General features: G+C 58.6%; 8 protein-coding genes across 8 annotated transcripts; 5 read left to right on the plus strand and 3 right to left on the minus strand.

The window, feature by feature from the left end:
• Window positions 1-97: 97 nt before the first annotated feature.
• On the plus strand, window positions 98-952 carry B0T26DRAFT_631925 (Alpha/Beta hydrolase protein; the record flags this gene model as incomplete). The annotated part of the gene is made up of 1 exon (XM_060436398.1): window positions 98-952. The coding sequence occupies one exon, from the start codon at window positions 98-100 to the stop codon at window positions 950-952; it is 855 nt and encodes a 284-aa protein (XP_060301942.1).
• Window positions 953-2245: 1293 nt separating this feature from the next.
• B0T26DRAFT_669519 (uncharacterized protein) lies at window positions 2246-3037 on the plus strand (the record flags this gene model as incomplete). The annotated part of the gene is made up of 2 exons (XM_060439063.1): window positions 2246-2854; window positions 2963-3037. The coding sequence occupies 2 exons, from the start codon at window positions 2246-2248 to the stop codon at window positions 3035-3037; spliced, it is 684 nt and encodes a 227-aa protein (XP_060301943.1).
• Window positions 3038-4123: 1086 nt separating this feature from the next.
• On the minus strand, window positions 4124-4465 carry B0T26DRAFT_627436 (heterokaryon incompatibility; the record flags this gene model as incomplete). The annotated part of the gene is made up of 1 exon (XM_060436207.1): window positions 4124-4465. A coding segment is annotated over one exon (342 nt), but the record flags the coding sequence as incomplete, so codon positions are not given.
• Window positions 4466-4847: 382 nt separating this feature from the next.
• B0T26DRAFT_736130 (major facilitator superfamily domain-containing protein) lies at window positions 4848-7141 on the minus strand (the record flags this gene model as incomplete). The annotated part of the gene is made up of 5 exons (XM_060443287.1): window positions 4848-5636; window positions 5707-5769; window positions 5813-5877; window positions 5955-6330; window positions 7106-7141. 5 exons carry the CDS (start codon window positions 7139-7141, stop codon window positions 4848-4850), a joined length of 1329 nt encoding a protein of 442 aa, XP_060301945.1.
• A 314-nt stretch (window positions 7142-7455) lies between these two features.
• B0T26DRAFT_736131 (uncharacterized protein) lies at window positions 7456-8928 on the plus strand (the record flags this gene model as incomplete). Its single annotated transcript, XM_060443288.1, has 1 exon — window positions 7456-8928. One exon carries the CDS (start codon window positions 7456-7458, stop codon window positions 8926-8928), a length of 1473 nt encoding a protein of 490 aa, XP_060301946.1.
• Window positions 8929-9802: 874 nt separating this feature from the next.
• Window positions 9803-10583, plus strand: B0T26DRAFT_669522 (uncharacterized protein; the record flags this gene model as incomplete). Its single annotated transcript, XM_060439064.1, has 2 exons — window positions 9803-10263; window positions 10409-10583. The coding sequence occupies 2 exons, from the start codon at window positions 9803-9805 to the stop codon at window positions 10581-10583; spliced, it is 636 nt and encodes a 211-aa protein (XP_060301947.1).
• Window positions 10584-12725: 2142 nt separating this feature from the next.
• On the plus strand, window positions 12726-15381 carry B0T26DRAFT_682749 (P-loop containing nucleoside triphosphate hydrolase protein). The gene is made up of 3 exons (XM_060440761.1): window positions 12726-14636; window positions 14694-14806; window positions 14964-15381. The coding sequence occupies exons 1-3, from the start codon at window positions 12822-12824 to the stop codon at window positions 15115-15117; spliced, it is 2082 nt and encodes a 693-aa protein (XP_060301948.1). The 5' UTR covers window positions 12726-12821; the 3' UTR covers window positions 15118-15381.
• Window positions 15098-17255, minus strand: B0T26DRAFT_758569 (oligosaccharide translocation protein RFT1, variant). The gene has a single exon (XM_060446365.1). The coding sequence runs from the start codon at window positions 17049-17051 to the stop codon at window positions 15372-15374; it is 1680 nt and encodes a 559-aa protein (XP_060301949.1). The 5' UTR covers window positions 17052-17255; the 3' UTR covers window positions 15098-15371.
• Between the last annotated feature and the right edge of the window lies 1 nt (window position 17256).

Consider the following 17256-nt stretch of genomic DNA (forward strand, 5'->3'; position numbering starts at 1 on the left):
CACCTATTTTCACAACTGTACATCGCCTGCTCAGCGTCACCTTAAGCCAACAGCCACCGGACAACCACCAGACAACACCCGCTAACCACAGCCCATCATGGCGTCGACCCTCACCCGCGCAATCGTGCACAACGAAGGCTGCGACTTGCACTGCTGGCACCAGGGCAACGGACCACTCATCACCTTCGTTCCTGGCGGCAACGGCCACGGGCTGCAATTTTTCCCGCTCATGGCCGCCCTATCTGACCGGTTCACGGTCGCGACGTTCGACCGCCGGCAGATGTCCGCCAGCCAGACGGCGGTCAACAAGCGGCTCAACCCGCCGCAGCAGGCGCGCGACATCCGCGCCGTCATCACGGCACTCAGCTTCAACAAGGCCATCGTCTTCGGCAGCAGCAGCGGCGGCATGTTCGCGCTGCAGTTCGCGCACGACTTCCCGGGCATGGTCGAGCACGTCATCGCGCACGAGGCGCCGACCATCACGCTGCTGCCCGACTCCTCCGAAATCTTGGAGTGGTTCCTCCATCTCATGCAAGTCTACGACGCGCGCGGGCTCGAACAGGCAGCGGCCGAGTTCCGCGAGAGACTCAACGGGTACGACGACGAGGGCGTGCCGGCCGTCGCGGCGCCGGACCCGCGCAACCGCGAGGTGTTCTGGGCGGACGAGTTCCCTGTGCTGCTCGGCTGGGTGCCGAACCTGTGGCGCTTGATCGAGAATAAGACGAGTGTGGGCGTCATGCGGGGTGCCAGGACGGGAGACGCGTTTTTTGCACGGACCGTGGACGAGCAGGCCAAGATTTTGGGGTGTCCGAAGATGCTTGTCCCGGGACACCACCAGGGGTTCGAGGTCGAGACGCACGCGTTCGTGCCGTATTTGCTGGACATGTTGGATCTCCTGGAGAAGAGGAGGGGTGCGGTGGAGGGGGAGGGGCGCGGTGGAGGGGTTGCCTAACTGATTGGGAGTTTTGTTGGGAATTGGGTGTCGTACTGAAAGAACGGTGAGAAATTACCAGGCGGTGGCGAGTTTAACCCAAACTTGGATAGAATGACAACACAGAAAGATCTGGTTCCGCGGCTGAACTTGTACTTCCAAGCGTCTGCAGCACAAGACTCTGTTTTCACCTCGCTCGTCCGCCAAAAGACGCTGCTGCTCTGCAGAAATGTATAATAAATACATGCGAATCGAGATTGTGTTCATTTTCGGGTGTGCGTAATGGGAATAGGCCATTTGACTTCGGTGATAGATCTAACTGTGGAAGTCGCTCATAGAGTGATTAGACGAGAGAAAATACGTGAATTACAGTTTCCATTCTTTGCGTAACTGACCATCAACTGCGCTTCAGCGTTAAAAATCAACCAACAGGCTGCATGGTAATTTCTCCCATGGAGCTGCACTAGCGAGTCCCCGTCGGGCAGTTGGTTGTAACAGGTTTGAAGAAGGAAGGAACAAGGCCGCCTTTCCTAGGTGTGGCACAACACATTGTCTGCCACAGCAGCCACAGCACCTCTTCCCACCTCCCATCACCTCCCGGCTGGCATTCGGCCCGTCACCAGCAGTCAGTCATACCTCAATATTCAACGACTCCACAGGAGACCCACCGCGAAATTTGCAGTCGTGCACGGACCAACCACAATCTTTATAAAAGGACCTCGCCCCTTCGCCTTTTTCACCTTTCCTTCCTTTTTTCCTCGCCCTCGGGCACACAAGGGCCTTCGGGCATCATACTAGTATAACCTCTGCACTAAGGGTGACAAATCTACACTGGGAAACTTTTTTTTTTCGCTTTGCTCATGGCCTATGTGTTGTGACATGGAGAAGAAATCTGAATAATTGTTTGCTTTTGGAGGTTTGCTGCTGCAGGCGGCTTCAAGTTCTCGTGTGGTGCGGTTATGTAGGGACTTGGCTGGCCTTGTTGTCGCGGAATCGATTCCGGTGTAGGAAATTCGAGGCTGTTCGACGGAAAAAGTAAATTGACGTGAGCAGCTGGTGGTGTTCAGTTCGACAGGGACAGTAACGCGATGGCTGCGCCTCGAGCCTTGCCGTATCCGGGCGCATGCAGCCGGCCGCAATGCAGCTGGCCGCAATGCAGCTGAGGCAGCCCGACACGAACACCAGACATTTCTCGATTGAATATTTCGACGAAGCTGCCCATTCATTCCAATTCCTCTAATCTAAATATCCCATTCACAATTTTACTGGCGAAACCAATCCTCACGAATTAGACTAATCAATCACCAAGACAAAATGCTTTCCCGTGAGGCCATCGTCACCCTCCGCGCGCCGCGTCACATTTCCCCGCCTCCACCCACCTTTTCTCCCTCAACCCTCGGGTTCCTCGCCGTGCAGTGGACCGTGTTGCAGTCGACCGGCCCTCTACAGCGCGTGACGACACGCGACGGCACCCCCCTAGCACCAGAGTCCGACGACGCTGCCGCAGCGAAGACCATGCTCAGCCTGTCGGCCTCAACCAATCTGTCCACCCCAGCCACGATGGCAGCACTCCAGCACTCGCCTTCGCCCTCAAACAGCACAGAAATCGAGATCCTCGCCTGGGGCAAAGAGGGCCAGCTCGCGGACTGGATGGTCGACGAGGGCGACGGCTGGATCGGCGACGGGTCGGGCGAGCGGCGGGCCGACTGGCGCGACAGCTACGTCGTCGCCTACGTCCACGGCAGCGGCAGCAGCAGTGCCGGCGGAGAAAAAAGCGAGAAGAATGAGGGACAAACCCCCGCCATCGAGATATGGAACAGGTTCGGGCCGGAGCGGCCGCTGCAGGACGCTACGCTGGCGCAGATCCGCGCTGCGCTAGACGCGGTGCCTGACGACGGGTTCCGCGCGCTCGCGGCGGCGTTGGTGAGACTGGATGAGGGAAGTGTTGGTGATGCTGGTGATTTGCGGGTTGAGGATGTTCATGGTCATAAGGGTGGGATTTGGGATCGGGTTACGAGACTGTTTCGCTAGATCTACACGGGAGGAGTGATGGTTTTAGGTGCTCTCTCTAGAGACGTGTTTGTGAGGTTCAAGCTAGACAGGTGATGGTCAGAGTCCAATCCCCGAGTGTTTGCCAGCGGGGACATCATGAGGTATGGAAGGCCTGGTTTGCGTTCGCCCTCAAAGCCTTTCTCGAAGAGAAATGGTAGCTTTTGGAGCTTTTCGTATACAACCCAAGTCGCTCTCTTTCTCCTAGAAATGTATTTCGAAGGATCTTCCTCGCGCCGATTTACTTGCTACCTCGTAATTATAATTATTCTCCTTCAGTATGGATACCACAGCAGCGAACATTCCAGGGTTGAGCTGTATTGTCCCGAGTGATGTCTAGGCTTGATTCCAATTTTGGCTCTTGGACGAGATGATACCTGTGGTCGTAATTTGCCGTTGGGTATTCACAAAACGTAACGTTGAGAAGCTTCATCCGAAACTAGGCGCGGGAATTGAGAACAGCGATGAAGGCCATGAAGCGGAGAGGAACCGACCGTTCTACATGACTAGCGGACCTAGACGGTAAGAGCAAAAAAGCAAGCACAGGCCGTCTGTATCTGCCTGTATTAGCCGCGTATGAACGTCCGAATCACGACCTAAATGCACCTTCCGCACCATTGCAGGCTCGCACGCATAATCCTCCGCCCAATCACCTGTCGACCCCTCAGTCCAGCAGACCCGTAAAGGGCCACAAACGAGTCCGGTGGGCAATTCCCGAGTGCTAGAATTTGATTCAACAGGAACATTATTTGTTTTTCTATTCGATTTAGTCGTCCTCCACACTGAAGTATTCGTTCATTTTTTCTCATATCCACTGACGGAGGAGGCTGGCGCTTCAACAAATCCAAGCTAACTAAATACAGCGAAATGTCGCTGTCGTAGAGTCGCGGCAAGTCTTCCTCAGGTCTAATTTGAGGAAGCGTTCCTGGAAACACCAGCTGCGATCGTCTAGCAGCGACTCGTTAGAACCCCAGTAAGTAAATGCATGCGAGACCTTGGGCAGAACAATCATCCTCGGGTCCGGTGGCACATCGAGATCTTTGGGTCCGGGGAACACGCAGCCCCTGAGAGTATTGTCGGCACCTTCCATTCCACGTGTCGCGTTAATAAGGGCGGTATATGCGATCTCGACTGATCTATCACCCGGGGTTTTAAACACCCTTCCCTCGCTTTTTTGGCCTCGTCGGCCGCCACGGTCAACACGGCGTTAGAATAGACGGCTGCCATCCGGGAAGACTCGATCTCCCAGTCGTGCGGGTCGTCCTGGACGATGCAGAGGCTGTCGATCCAGAGGGACGGGATACCGAGGAAGCGAGCTAGGACGACGGCGTCTCGGAATGTCTTCGGAAGGTCCTTGATTGGAATCCCGGCTAGTCTCGTTGCAAGAGAGGCTCTTTTTGTAGTTAGGGGATAGTGCTTCCCCCAAGCATAGCTTAGAGCTACGTACTCGCTACTCTCATCATCCTCAGTCACAGGTAGGCGTGGCTCGATGCCTTCTTTGTACCCAACGCTAATAACCTTGTCGGTAGCAGAGGCGCCAATGAACTGTCTTTGCGGCAACGCGGACGAGATCTCAGGCATTCTTGAAGCCACGAGCAGGCTCGGCCCATGCAAGCATCTGACGGCGAGTCGAATTCCACGGAGCTACACGTTCACGTGACGAGCGATCCCTTTATGAGCTGGTGGGTGACGCTTACACCCAGGGAAAGATGCACAGGAAGCCGCCTAGGGTTTGTTGGATGGTTCTTGTACTACCAACTCCAAGTTTGTTTTTTGCTAACGTTGATTTGTCAACAAAATGCATCTAAGCTCCCATAATGAACTCCGCTGTCCATTAATTAATTACTGCACGCCCAACAAACACTAGTTAAGCAGCTTGGTCATCTCCCCTCGGAGAGCGAGATTTACGTCGAGAACGCAGTGAAGGAAAGGGGAGCAAGTAAACTAGACTCAACAGCCAACCCGTGCCTGCCAGCCCCATGCCCACATACAATGCAGCCCGGTAGCCGGCCAACATGCTCTCCTTTGACGTGCCCCCGGGGTTCACCTGCACCTCGGCCGTGCTGGCAAAGCCGAGGGCTAGCGAGATACTGTAGTTGACGACGGTGTTGACTAGGCTCATAGCAACGCCCTGGTGCCTTTTCCTAACAGCGTTGCTCAAAATGACCGTCGCCGCAGGAAAGCTCATATCCATTCCCCAGGTAATCACCAAGACGCACACAAACGCCTGCGCCCAGTACGTTTGGTCGATGGGCATGGTGGCGATCAGCGTGATGCCGGTGAAGAAGGCGCTCATGGCCGCCACCATTGTCCACGCCGGTCCCATGCGGCTGAGCAGGAACCCCGTGGCGACGGCGGCCATGGCGCCCGACACGGCGACGGGACAGATCCACGCCGTGGCCAGCAGGGGCGAGGCGCCGCGCAGCTCGAGGTAGAACTGCCACAGGTAGTAGAACCAGACGCCAAAGCTGCCCCAACCGCAGGCTAGGCAGCCCAGCACGAAGCCGATGTCGGAGGACTCGAGCGCATCCAGCGGGAGCAGGGGAAACTTGGCCACTCGCAGCTCCACGTACAAGAATGCCGAGATGAGGAGCACGCCGATGATGAGTAAGATGTACACGTACGGCTCCTGCCAGCCGGCTACTGGCGCTTGGTTCTATGTCGATGAAAAAGGGTCAGAGGCAGTCAAAAGAAGAAAAAAGCGGGGAGAGGAGATAAGGACATACCCAAGCCACATTGATGAGGAGCAACGAAATGATACCAATCAAAGCACCAACAATATCAATGCGCTCCAGTGCGGACAAGATGCCACCCGCATCCCCCACATGCGACGGTCGACCCAAGGATGGCGAGGCCGTTGGGCAGCAGGATCGAGGGGCCGATGCCCTGCAGCGCTCCTGAATTCAGAAGAGCCGTCAGCAGAGCCGTCCAGTCAATCAACCACCCAACAAACCAAAAACAAAGGAATACGCACGGCAAATATCAAACATGACAACATCCGAATACACCGCCAGCCCCGTAACAATAGACCACACGCCGAACCACACATACCCCACAACGAGCATGCGCTTGTGGCCGTACAGATCCCCCAGGCGGCCCGAGACGAGGATGAAGGTGCCGACGGTCAGGCTGTAGGCGGCCAAAAACCACGCGAGGTCCTCGGGGCGCGCCACGCCGTAGCTCCGCCCAATAACGTGCGCGATGGACAGCGACTGGCCGAGGCCGGCCTGCGTGGTCAGCTGCGCACAGCACACGACGGCGACGAAGACGATCTCGCGCCCGAGCGGCAGTGAGGATGCCGTGTACGAGCTCGCGGTCGTGTGCGTGCGGTCGAGGCCGTCATTTTTAGGCTGGTGAGGTGAGGTGGCGTGGGTTAGCTGCCGGTGCACCGCGTCGCTGGTGCCGTGGGTGGCGTCCGAGGTGTCGCCGCTGCTGTGGCCCGGTGGTGTCGGGGTCGGGGCGTCTGCGAGCGACGCCGGCTTTTCTCCAAACTTGAGGTCCTTCATGGCTGACGCTGGCTTGTGAGCTGCGCTCAGCTCAGCGACCTGTCAAATTCAAAATCTAACAGCTTAAGTACAACGAAACCAGATGGAATGTTTCCAAGTGTTGATTAAATGGAATGCCGGGATTGGGCCACTCTTACAAGCAACTCGGCTTGCGCTCGTAACACCGAAAATGGTTGCAGAGGAAATTTCTTAGCTCCGTCGCAGGAGGGTCCACACGCGATGGGGTTTGTTGACGGTCCCCGCTCGTGCAAACTGGGCATTACTAACAAATTGGCCGACGCGGGCACGCAACCGATGCTCTGTCACAATGTTACCAAGGCTGACAAACAGCTGCAAGGGGCTGAGTCCTACATCCCTCCTAAGAACCCCGGGGTCAAGGTTTTTCCAGGGTAATGTCATCTACGAGAATGCCCAGTCTCTCTCTACAGTGCTAGAGTATCCATTATTATCCAGGGATTAGACTAGCTGCAGGCATTTGCGATTAGTATGGTGGCCCCCTTTCGTCCGCCCGGAGCCCGCACCAGTTGCCTTGGAGAGAAATGCCCGCGATACGGATTCGTTCGGCTGTCGTTAATCCCGACGAAATGCCTTCGTTAAGTTGACTCCAGGCTGCACAAACGAGAGGCTCAGCCTGGGGATGTAATATACGTTCCATAAAGGTGAAGATAAATGGAAACGCATGAATGATCTGGATAATACTTGCGGTCGGAGGCTTGTGTTCTTTGCTTCCGACTTAAGCTCGTTGTCGTTCGTAAGTTTGTTGTTGTTGAAAGACACCTGCCAAGACCTGAATGAACTGTCGGAGATCAGGACAATTCCTAATTGGCCAATGCGGACCGGCCCCTATAAGTGGGCCTTTGACCCTGGGGCTGCGCTAGCGTCCAACCGCACCAGCAGTAAAATTTCAAGCCCCTGCCCGCCCCACCCCCACACTTGCCTCGACAACGTCAACGACATTCAATCAACGCCATGGCCAAGTCAAAGTCCAAGAAAAGAAAGCAAAATACGGCAGCCGACGTCCCCAACAAGCACCTGAAGACGGTCAAGCTCATCACGCCGCCTCTCGAGAGCGACGTCGATGGCAATGGCGACGGCGACAATGCGTCGCTGGAGCCGACAAGCCTGCGCTCCCTCATTTCAGGCGAGGACCTCGACATCACCGTCGAAACCCTGGCCACGCTCGCCCAGTACCCCGGCTTGATCAAGTCCAAGGCCTGCAAAGATGTCCGAGTCGCCGTCTATGATTTCCGCCAGGCCTGCGCCACCGGCGTCAACACGGCCCCCGGCTCAAACCTGACGGGCCGTATTACCGGTGCGCTGACCGACGGAAAGTACACCGACGCCCGCATCCTGCTCGCCGAGATGAGAATCCGCGGCGAGGAGCCCAAGCTCGGGGCCCTGTGTCGCTGGGTACGAGATCTCGACGTCATCAGCGGCCTATCTACGCGGCTGGGCGATGCCGCCGTGGAACGCAGTGCAGAGGAGAAGGAGCTCATCACGGTTCTCGATGCTGTCCTCCGTGCCAGTGGGCCCGTCGATACGAATACCGCAGCCTCGTCGGGCCCCATCTCTCTTCAGGAAATATGGGACCTCCGGCCCTCGACACCGCCACAGCAAGTATATGCCTCCGTCCTTGACAAGACGATCTTTGCCGCGGCCCCTGACTCGCTTTCCGCCTCTCTGCGTGTCATTGAGACAACCCCGGGCCCTCTCAGGAAGCCACCAAATCACCACGCGGCGTTACTCTATACCTCGGCCCCAAACGCTGTGCCTCTCTCGTCCACCTGCCCCGAGATAACACACCGCCCGCACCCCATCGTTCCCGGTCTCAGCCTGGCCACGAACGTCCTCTCCCCCGACGAGTGCAAGGCCATCATCGCCACCGGCGAAAGCGTCAACTTCCTCCCCGATGCGCCCCTCCGCGAGGACGGCGACATCAGCGTGTTGGCGCACAACTTCTACTGGGTCGTCGACACGGCCTTTCACGACACGCTGTGGTCGCGCATCTCGCCGTTCGTGCCCGCCTCGGTCAACGGCCGGCTGGCCCGGGGCCTCAACCGGCGCTTCCGCGTGTATCGCTACGTGCCGGGCGCCGAGTACCGCTGCCACATCGACGGGGCCTGGCCGCCTTCGGGCGTCCTGCCGGACGACACGTACGTCTACGACGCCTCGCCCGCGTGCAGGAAGCAGAGCTCGCTGTTTACCTTTCTGATCTACCTCAACGACGAGTTCGAGGGCGGCGAGACCACCTTCTTTCTGCCGGCCCCGCGGGACGGCACGCTCAACGCCTATCCCGTCCGGCCCGTCATGGGCGGCATCGCCATCTTCCCGCACGGAGACACGAGAGGCGCGTTGCTGCACGAGGGTACGGGCGTTCGCAGGGGGGCCAAGTACGTCATCCGGACGGAGATTGAGTACGATGTTGACTCGACCGAAGCGTAACTAACCACCGGGTTGGCGTGGACACTGCATCGCGTTTGATGCCGAAAATGTAATCAAATCGGCGGTCTGGGAGTTATTAACGAACTGGATATACGAAATACCATGTGTGAGCTACCTTGCCTCCGATAGAGGAGAAATTCTAGTCGCTTTGCCTTTTACAATCTTTATTCATTACTCGGTCGGGATTTTATTGAAGAGCCGTTGAGCATAAGCCGTTGAGCATAATCCGTTGAGCATCTAGTACCTAGATGACCTGTTGAGTGAGAAACGCGATGCTGTTCAATCCTCAGCGGCACAGAATGAAATCAAAGGCACCGCAATTTTGCAGTACGTCCAGAATAGCCTCGCCCCCTCGGATAACCTCGGACTCGCTGACTTCGCTGCCAGGACGACGAGCCGCAAAGAATAACAGCCCCTGACCAGCGACGCAAACACGAAATGGTTGGCTCCGTGGATGCAGAATAATATCGAACTCGTTCAGCCATTCGCCCGCTCTCGCTATCTCTCGGCCCGCTTATCGCCTATTCTCGACTAATCCCTTCCCTGTTCCGCTCTGGGCCCTGCGGCTGGATTAGCCGGAGATGACGACGGGAACACCGCCGAGCCAGGCGTGCGGCCAACGGCTGCATGCAATATTTCACCCGGAATATATCACACCGCTCTACGGCCGCGGTACCTACGTGGGCAACGAACGTGCCGCGCAACCCATAGACAAAGACTAAAATTCGCGCGCTGGCCAGATTTTGGTCCCCTCTGATGAATGAATGCTGTGTGGGTAATCTATAGCAACAGAAAATCAACACAGACGTCCTCACTCGCTCACCCCACCCAGTTGCTCAATCGGCATCGCCAATTGCCCAGCCCAGACACCGCAATGGTGCACTTCACGACGTGCGTCCTCAGCGCGCTCCTCTACCTCCAAACCTTGGCCTCGCCCCTCTCCACCACAACACCGCAGCACACCCGCTCCACCTCGGCAGACAACCGCAACTGCACGGCATCAACCTTTGCCAACACAACGACCTTCACACTGATCGAATACCACGTCGAGGCCGTCACACAGGACCTGGCCGGCAACCTCGGCGGCGGCTCGACGCGGTACCGGGCGACGTTCTCTATCCAAAATACTGGGAACGGCGACACGTACCGCCTCGTGCGCATCCCTGTGACTGTCGGGGGCGGCACCTGGAGCGTGTGTCGCGCCGGCGACGGAGCGGGCGCTCTGCCGCTGCCGAAGCAGCTCGCGCGCTGCCAGTATCTGCTGGAGCACTGGCAGGGGGGTGAGATTGGGTTCCGGCTGGACTGGTATTGTGACGGTGGGGAGGGAGGGAAGCCGTGAGTTTTTGTTCTCTTTTTATCTTTTCTTTCTTATCTTTTCTTTTTTATCTTTTCTCCGAGGAGATATTCATTCTCCCCGGTGAAACCGTTTCGTAAATGTCGACGTGTTGTGGGGCTAACGACCCTTTGCTTGGCGAAGTAGGCTCCTCTTCGACGCCACCGTCATCGGCCAGCTGCCGGCCGAGACGTGTGTCGTTCTTAACGGAACCGACGGCGTCACGCAGTCGTGCACCCTCGCCGGTGGGGTCACACAGCTCCCGCTCGAGGTTGCGAATATTTCGTGGGAGACGGAGTCGGAGCCGGAGGCTACGGAATGAACGGGTCCGCGCGTGGATAAGGGTGGTATGTGGTTAAAGGGTAGACCGGCGGTCGGTTAGAACTGGTGGGAGCGGGACTGTGAGAGCTTCAATGGTTCACATGCCAGGCACATACCTCGATGGCGGGGGTTTCGTGCTCGACAGACTCGTGGGCAGTTTGCCTAGGCAATTGTGTTCGTTCCGTCTTAGAGTAGTGAAGTTCAAATGCCAACAAAAGGCGGATGGGATAGTGACGGCGGAAATTGGGGCCCACCTGCGGTCAAGTGAATTCCAACTAGCATTGGGTCGGGCAATGGACGAAGCCACCACCTTGCGCGTGCTCTTCCTCTTCTGGGTTGGAATCTCCGATCCTGCGGTCTCTGCGCCGCCGGCTACGTTCGGCTCAATTCCACATGGAGCCTCACGCAGCTGGATAAGACCCTCCGTAAAACGCCTCTCCGGCGTCCCTGATCGTCTGCAAGTTCCTAGCCAGAAAGTGTCAGGGTGCAAATGAGCCTGCCAACAGCCCAAAGAGCATCGATCCACCAGTGGGCCTGTTTCGGGCCTGCCTTGTTATATGTGCCTCTTCCCCCCCTCTTTCGCATTTGAATTTGAAACCGTCGCCGAGCATCCCAGCTTGTTGTGAGTTTGAACCATCAAATGCGATACACCCAACCCGCTGCCATGCCTTGCCGCCAACTGAACTCCCGGGTCACAAGGAAGTTGGAAGCGGAGCAGCCAAGACAGCATTGAAGCAGTCAAAACACGACTCCAAATCCTAGGAGACCTAAGGTATCTTGACCTAGACCAAGTTCTGACTGGGCCCTGCAATGCGTGCAATGGATTAGGTAGAGTCGATGCTGGGTAGTGCAATTTATGCCAAGGAAGGGGGACGAGGAACGGTATCATACCATGCCCAGACGCGAGCAATCTCTCAAAGTGTCCTTACCCCGAGTGCAGCCAAAAAGCAAACGTGAGAAACCATCCGCTGTGAATTGCCCAAAGAGATTGTCGACACCGTGCACGACTTGCAGCGGGACGGGCAGAACCACGGCGCACACCCGCCACTGATTGCCCAAGGTACCTTACCTAAGTACGTTGGCTAGGTTCGAGGAAATGCCTCTGGTGAATTTCAGTGGGCGTGTTGATTTTTACTGTACTATACAGGGAAGAGACGCAGCGCGCTGGCCGTGCTTACAGGGCGGAACAAAGGTCTGGGCATGCGGATCGTGCTTCGATCGGCGTAGACAAGTATTTAGTTCAGATTAGACAAGAGAATTAAGCTTGGGCATGCTGGTCATGTCCCTTCTGACTGGGTCAACCTTGGTTCCATTTTGCACACAACCCAGCTTACTGAGATGGTCACCGTTCCCGCTCGTGCCAGACGTTGAGTTTGTGACCGCAATTGTCTTCAAGGTCGTGAGTTTATGTGTTCGTGGTATTCCAACCACGTAGGTGTTCCAACGGGTCAAAAAGTGGTAGTACTACCGGGGGGGGGTGTAAAGTTGTTCTGATTCATCTTCTCTCTCTCTCTGGAACTAAGGTAGGTTCTGCTTGCGACCGGGGTTTTTGTGTGTGTGTGAGAGGTCCGCGCGCCGCACGTGCCTACTTGCACGTGCGTACTCGCGCGATCTCTGCTTCCTCCCTGCTAGTGTGCGGTCACCAGTATCGCTATTCCAACATTATGTGTTAATTACTTATTTCGCGTTGCTCTGAGGCATGTTATCGGCCCTCGCAAGGCGGTTAAGAGACAGAGACCTTCAACGTCGAGGCATCGAGCATTCCGAAACTCTTGCGTATTTGAAAGGGTGGCGGCGATTACCAAGGGGCGGCATTTCGTGCAGATCCGTTTTGTTAATAATGGTTGAAGTTAAAGGCCAACATGGCGCATCAGTGAACAAAATTTGTTACACCAATGGGATACGTCCGAAAAGGCATTTCTTGAATTGACGAGCCCCGTTACCTTGTCTAGGCCTCCGCATTTCGTAGGTTGTTGAAGGAATTGAGCTACGGATTATTGGTCGCCACACGATAGCGCGGAACAGTCCCGCTTGATGGCGCCATCCGGGATATGGCCCCACAAAAAGCGAGGGGAGAGGACCGCCTTATCGATAAGCGATGCGGTGCAGTGCATGCAAGAAAAAAACCCACCACTCAACCCGCCATTTTTTTCTCGGCAGCTGGGCAGCCGGGCAGCCTCTAACATCACCGAACAATTCCCTGCAGCAGCGCCGACCGTCTCTGCCACCCATCTCCGGCATGTCTTCAGGGAAAAAGCACTCCAGGGGCGAGGGCGACGAGCAAAATGCTCGCGCCTCTAAGAAAGCCAAGACCGATGCCCCTGTCAACGGAGACGTGAAGGTCAAGAAGGAGAAGAAGGAGACAAAGTACAAGAAGGCCAAGCTGGAGCGGGAGGAGAAGAGGGCTAAGAAGGAGAAGAAGGAAAAGGTGCGCAAGGGACAGTCCGAGGAGCAGACTGAGGAACAGCCCGAGGAGCAGACCGAGGAACAGCCCGAGGAACAGGCCGAGATACAGCCCGACGAACCTGAAGTCGAAGCGGACGCTCCTGCCCCCGACTCCGACACTGCCATCGCCCCCGCCGCTGCCGTCGCCGTCGAAGCCCCAGAGTCTGACGCCGAGGCTGAGGCCGAGCCCAAGCCTAGCAAGAAGGAAAAGAAAGACAAGAAGGATAAGAAGGATCAAAAGGAGAAAAAGGAGAAAAGGGAGAAAAAGGAGAAAAAGGAGAAAAAGGACAAGCCCAAAAAGTCAAAGTCTGCTAAGGACGCGATAACAAACATAGAAGTGCAGAGCGCAGAGTCCAATGGCAGCGCTGCGATCAAATCCGCACCGTCCCCCTCCCCCAGCGGGCCGGCGCAGAGAAACGGCGCTACCTATGTGTACAAGGAGTCGGCCGCTCTGTCGGCCGTGTCGGAAGCCGACGTCGAGGGCTTCCTGACCAAGCAGGAGATCAGCCTGTTCGACCCGCTCGGCGTCAAGCTGCGGCCGATCCTGCTGTTCGACCAGCTGCCGCACTCGGCGCTGCTGGCCAAGAAGCCGTTCGGCGCCTTTACGGCGCCGACGCCCATCCAGGCGGCGTCGTGGGCGTCGTCGCTGTCGGGCCGCGACGTCATCGGCATCGCCGAGACGGGCTCGGGAAAGACGCTGGCCTTCTCGCTGCCGTGCGTGGAGGCGCTCGCCTCCAAGCCCAAGCCCAAGCGCGAGCCCAAGGACAACGATCGCACCGCGCACGCCCGCGCCGTCATCGTGTCGCCGACGCGCGAGCTGGCCATGCAGACGCACGCCGCCATCGCCCCGCTGGCCGCCCTCGTCGGCCTTTCTGCCGTGTGCCTCTTTGGCGGCGCCAGCAAGGACGAGCAGCGTGCGCAGCTGCGCCGCAACACGGGCGCCGACATCGTGGTCGCCACGCCGGGCCGCCTCAAGGACTTCTTGAACGAGGGCTGCGTGTCGCTCGACGAGGCCATGTTCGCCGTGCTCGACGAGGCCGACCGCATGCTGGACAAGGGCTTCGAGGACGACATCCGCATGATCCTAGGCTGCTGCCCGGCGCGCGAGAAGCGCCAGACGCTCATGTTCACGGCGACGTGGCCCATTGACGTGCAGGGCCTGGCCGAGGGCTTCATGGTGGACCCGGTGCGCGTGACCATTGGCAACCGGCCGCGCGGCGGAGGCGACGAGGAGGGTGGCGGCGGCCGGCCGGGCAACGGCACCGTCGAGCTGCAGGCCAACAGCCGCATCGAGCAAAAGGTCGAGGTGGTCGACCCGCGCGGCAAGGAGCAGCGCCTGCTGGAGCTGCTGAAGGAGGCCACGAAGGGCAGCGCCAAGGACCACCGCGTCCTGGTGTTCTGCCTGTACAAGAAGGAGGCGATGCGCGTTGAGCAGTTCCTCGAGCGCAGGGGTATTCGTGTTGCCAGCATTCACGGCGACCTGCGGCAGGAGCAACGGACCCGCAGTCTTGAGGCGTTCAAGTCGGGCACGACTACCGTCTTGGTTGCGACGGACGTCGCGGCGCGCGGCCTGGATATCCCCGAGGTTAAGCTGGTCATCAACGTGACGGTAAGTCGCCTTCTGTGTCCTAGTCGTGGCTGTCGTATGTAGACTGACGCTCCACAGTTCCCCCTGACCATCGAAGACTACGTCCACCGCATCGGGCGAACGGGCCGGGCAGGAAAGACTGGCAAGGCCATCACGCTGTTCACGGAACACGACAAGGCTCACTCAGGATCGTAAGTTTTCCCTCTGCTGTCCCCCAATCCCCCAATCCCCAAATCCCCAAATCTCCCAATCTCCCAATCTCCCAATCCCCCAATCCCCCGATACCCCGATTTTAGGGAGTGAGGACATTACATCGGGACAAAGTGCTGACATGTGGCTTCGCCTTAGACTCGTCAACATTCTCCGCGCAGCCAAGCAAGAGGTCCCCGAGGAACTCCTCAAGTTTGGCGGCACGGTCAAGAAGAAGGGGCACGATGCCTACGGTGCGTTCTACAAGGACGTCGACTTGAGCAAGAAGGCTACCAAGATCACGTTTGACTAGGGTCGTGACTGGAACGGAGTTGTGTAATTACACGCGTGTGCGTGGCAAAAGTCTTGTTCTCTTTATTTTGGTAGGGGCTATAGCTGTCGTGTTTCATTAGTCCTATGAGGCCTTTTCCCGCCTCCCCCGCAGAGACCGGTAGCCGCTCAGCAGAAATTGCCGTTCGGACAGAAGGCTGCGTTGTCTTGTTAGCCTTGGCTCGGTAGCGCTAGATATGACAATAGACGTAGAAAAGAGACAGAAGAAACAAGTACTCACAGAACGGCCACAAAGGGCAATGCAACAAGTGCCACTCTCACCAGGTCCCCTATCGCCTGCCTGGCCCCGGGCAGCGGCGAGTCCGCACTCGACGTGATTACCCTCTTGACCAGCTGCGACGTGACGACGGCGGCGGCAACAGCTATAGGCTTGGGCATGACGCCGCCGAGCAGGTCCAGCGGGGCACCCGCGCGACGGAAGTAGCGCGAGATGAAGACGGCGCACCATGCGATGCGGCACAGCATGTTGATGGCGTTGGCGACGACCAGACCGACGGCGCCCATGTCCAGCACGCGCAGCAGCACGAAGCCGGCACCCGCGAATCCCAGCGAAAAGGCGCCCATCCACGCCGACTGGCGGTGCACCTCGGCCTCGCTGGCCACCGACGCCACGAACGCCTCGGCCACGCCGTTGGCCGCCAGCAGCGGAATGTACCACATGTACGCGGCCAGGCACGCGCCGGCCCCCGAGTCCGCCCACCGCGGCCCCGCCACCAGCGACAGCAGCAGCGGCGCCGCCGTCGGCCCCACCGTCGTCACCACCACCGACAACAGCGCGTACGCCTTGAGCAGCGCCTGCAGGTCCGTCGCCGCCGTCGCCGCCGCTTTGTTTCTGTCGACTCCCGCCGGGCTAGCCACAGACGCAGACGGCGCCGCGAGCAGCCGGCTGAAGTAGCTGCGGCTGCTCTCCTCGACGGGCTGGAACACGAGCCGCGCGGCCAGACCGCCGTAGTTGTTGGCCAGCGCGTAGACGCCCTGCGCCGTCGGCGTCGACAGCGCGCTGACCAGGAACGTGTCGCCCTGCGTCAGCAGGTGCTTGACCACGCTCTGCGCCATCATGCTCGACGCCAGCTGCAGCGTGGGCCGGTATAGGTACGCGCCCAGCGCGAAGTCGTCCCCCCCTTTACTTAAGATCCGCCGCGGCAGCAGCGAGAAGCCCTCGGCGCGCGCTAGCCCCGCCCCGCGCCACGCGTACACGCCCAGCAGCCCGACCCCGTAGCTCAGCTGGCCGAGCGCGAACGGCAGCACGCCGAGCTGCGGGCCCGCCGCGGCCGTCGCGCCCAGCGTCACCGCACACCGCAGAAACGTCGCCACCGCCTCCGCCGCCGCCCGCGTCCTGAACTGCAGCTGCGCCTGCATCACTACGAACGCCGGCTCTGACGCTAGCTCTACTACTGCCGCGCAAGCGTACACCCACAGCGCGAGCGCCAGGCGCGGCGTCGCCGCCTGCGTGCCGGCGCTGATCGAGTGCAGGTACAGCCACCCGAGCGCGCCCGCCAGCGGCACGCCCAGCGCCAGCGACACATACCCGAGGTTGACGGCGGCCTGGGCGCTCTTTCCGGTTCCCTTGCCGAGGGACGACGTGTCCTGCCGCTGGATCGCCACCCGCAGGCTCTCGCGCGCGAAGAAGAGCACGGATAGGTAGTACACCTCGAGCTGTGCCGACACGCCGAGCAGCTGCGCTGTGAGGAAGCGCAGGAGCGCTTGGTTGGCGATGAAGGTCACGGCGCGCGACGCTACTTGGAGAAGGATTAGGAGTGATGCGCCCCGCACTGCGCGCGTCGTGCTGCTGCTGCTGGTGGTTTTGGCGGCATCGTTGCTGGCAATTTGTGATGGTGCTGGGTGTGGTGTGTCTGGCGGTTTTGTCTGGCCTGCCATGGTGACGGATGGCTGCATGGATGGGCGGGATTGGATGGATGGGCGGGATTAGATGAATGTAGGTTGGACGTTGGACGTTGGAGGTTGGAGGTTGGAGGTTGGGGTAATTGAGTGAGTGCTGTAGGTTAAACCCTCGCTGCCTGCTGTAGCCTGTGCCAGGTTCAGGGCCAACCGCCACGTGGCAACCCCTGTCCCGTCAGCGGGGAACGGACTGGTTTCAGTG

The sequence above is a fragment of the Lasiosphaeria miniovina genome, assembly GCF_030549165.1.
Source record: "Lasiosphaeria miniovina strain SMH2392-1A chromosome Unknown B0T26scaffold_1, whole genome shotgun sequence".
NCBI classification, from domain to species: domain Eukaryota; kingdom Fungi; phylum Ascomycota; class Sordariomycetes; order Sordariales; family Lasiosphaeriaceae; genus Lasiosphaeria; species Lasiosphaeria miniovina.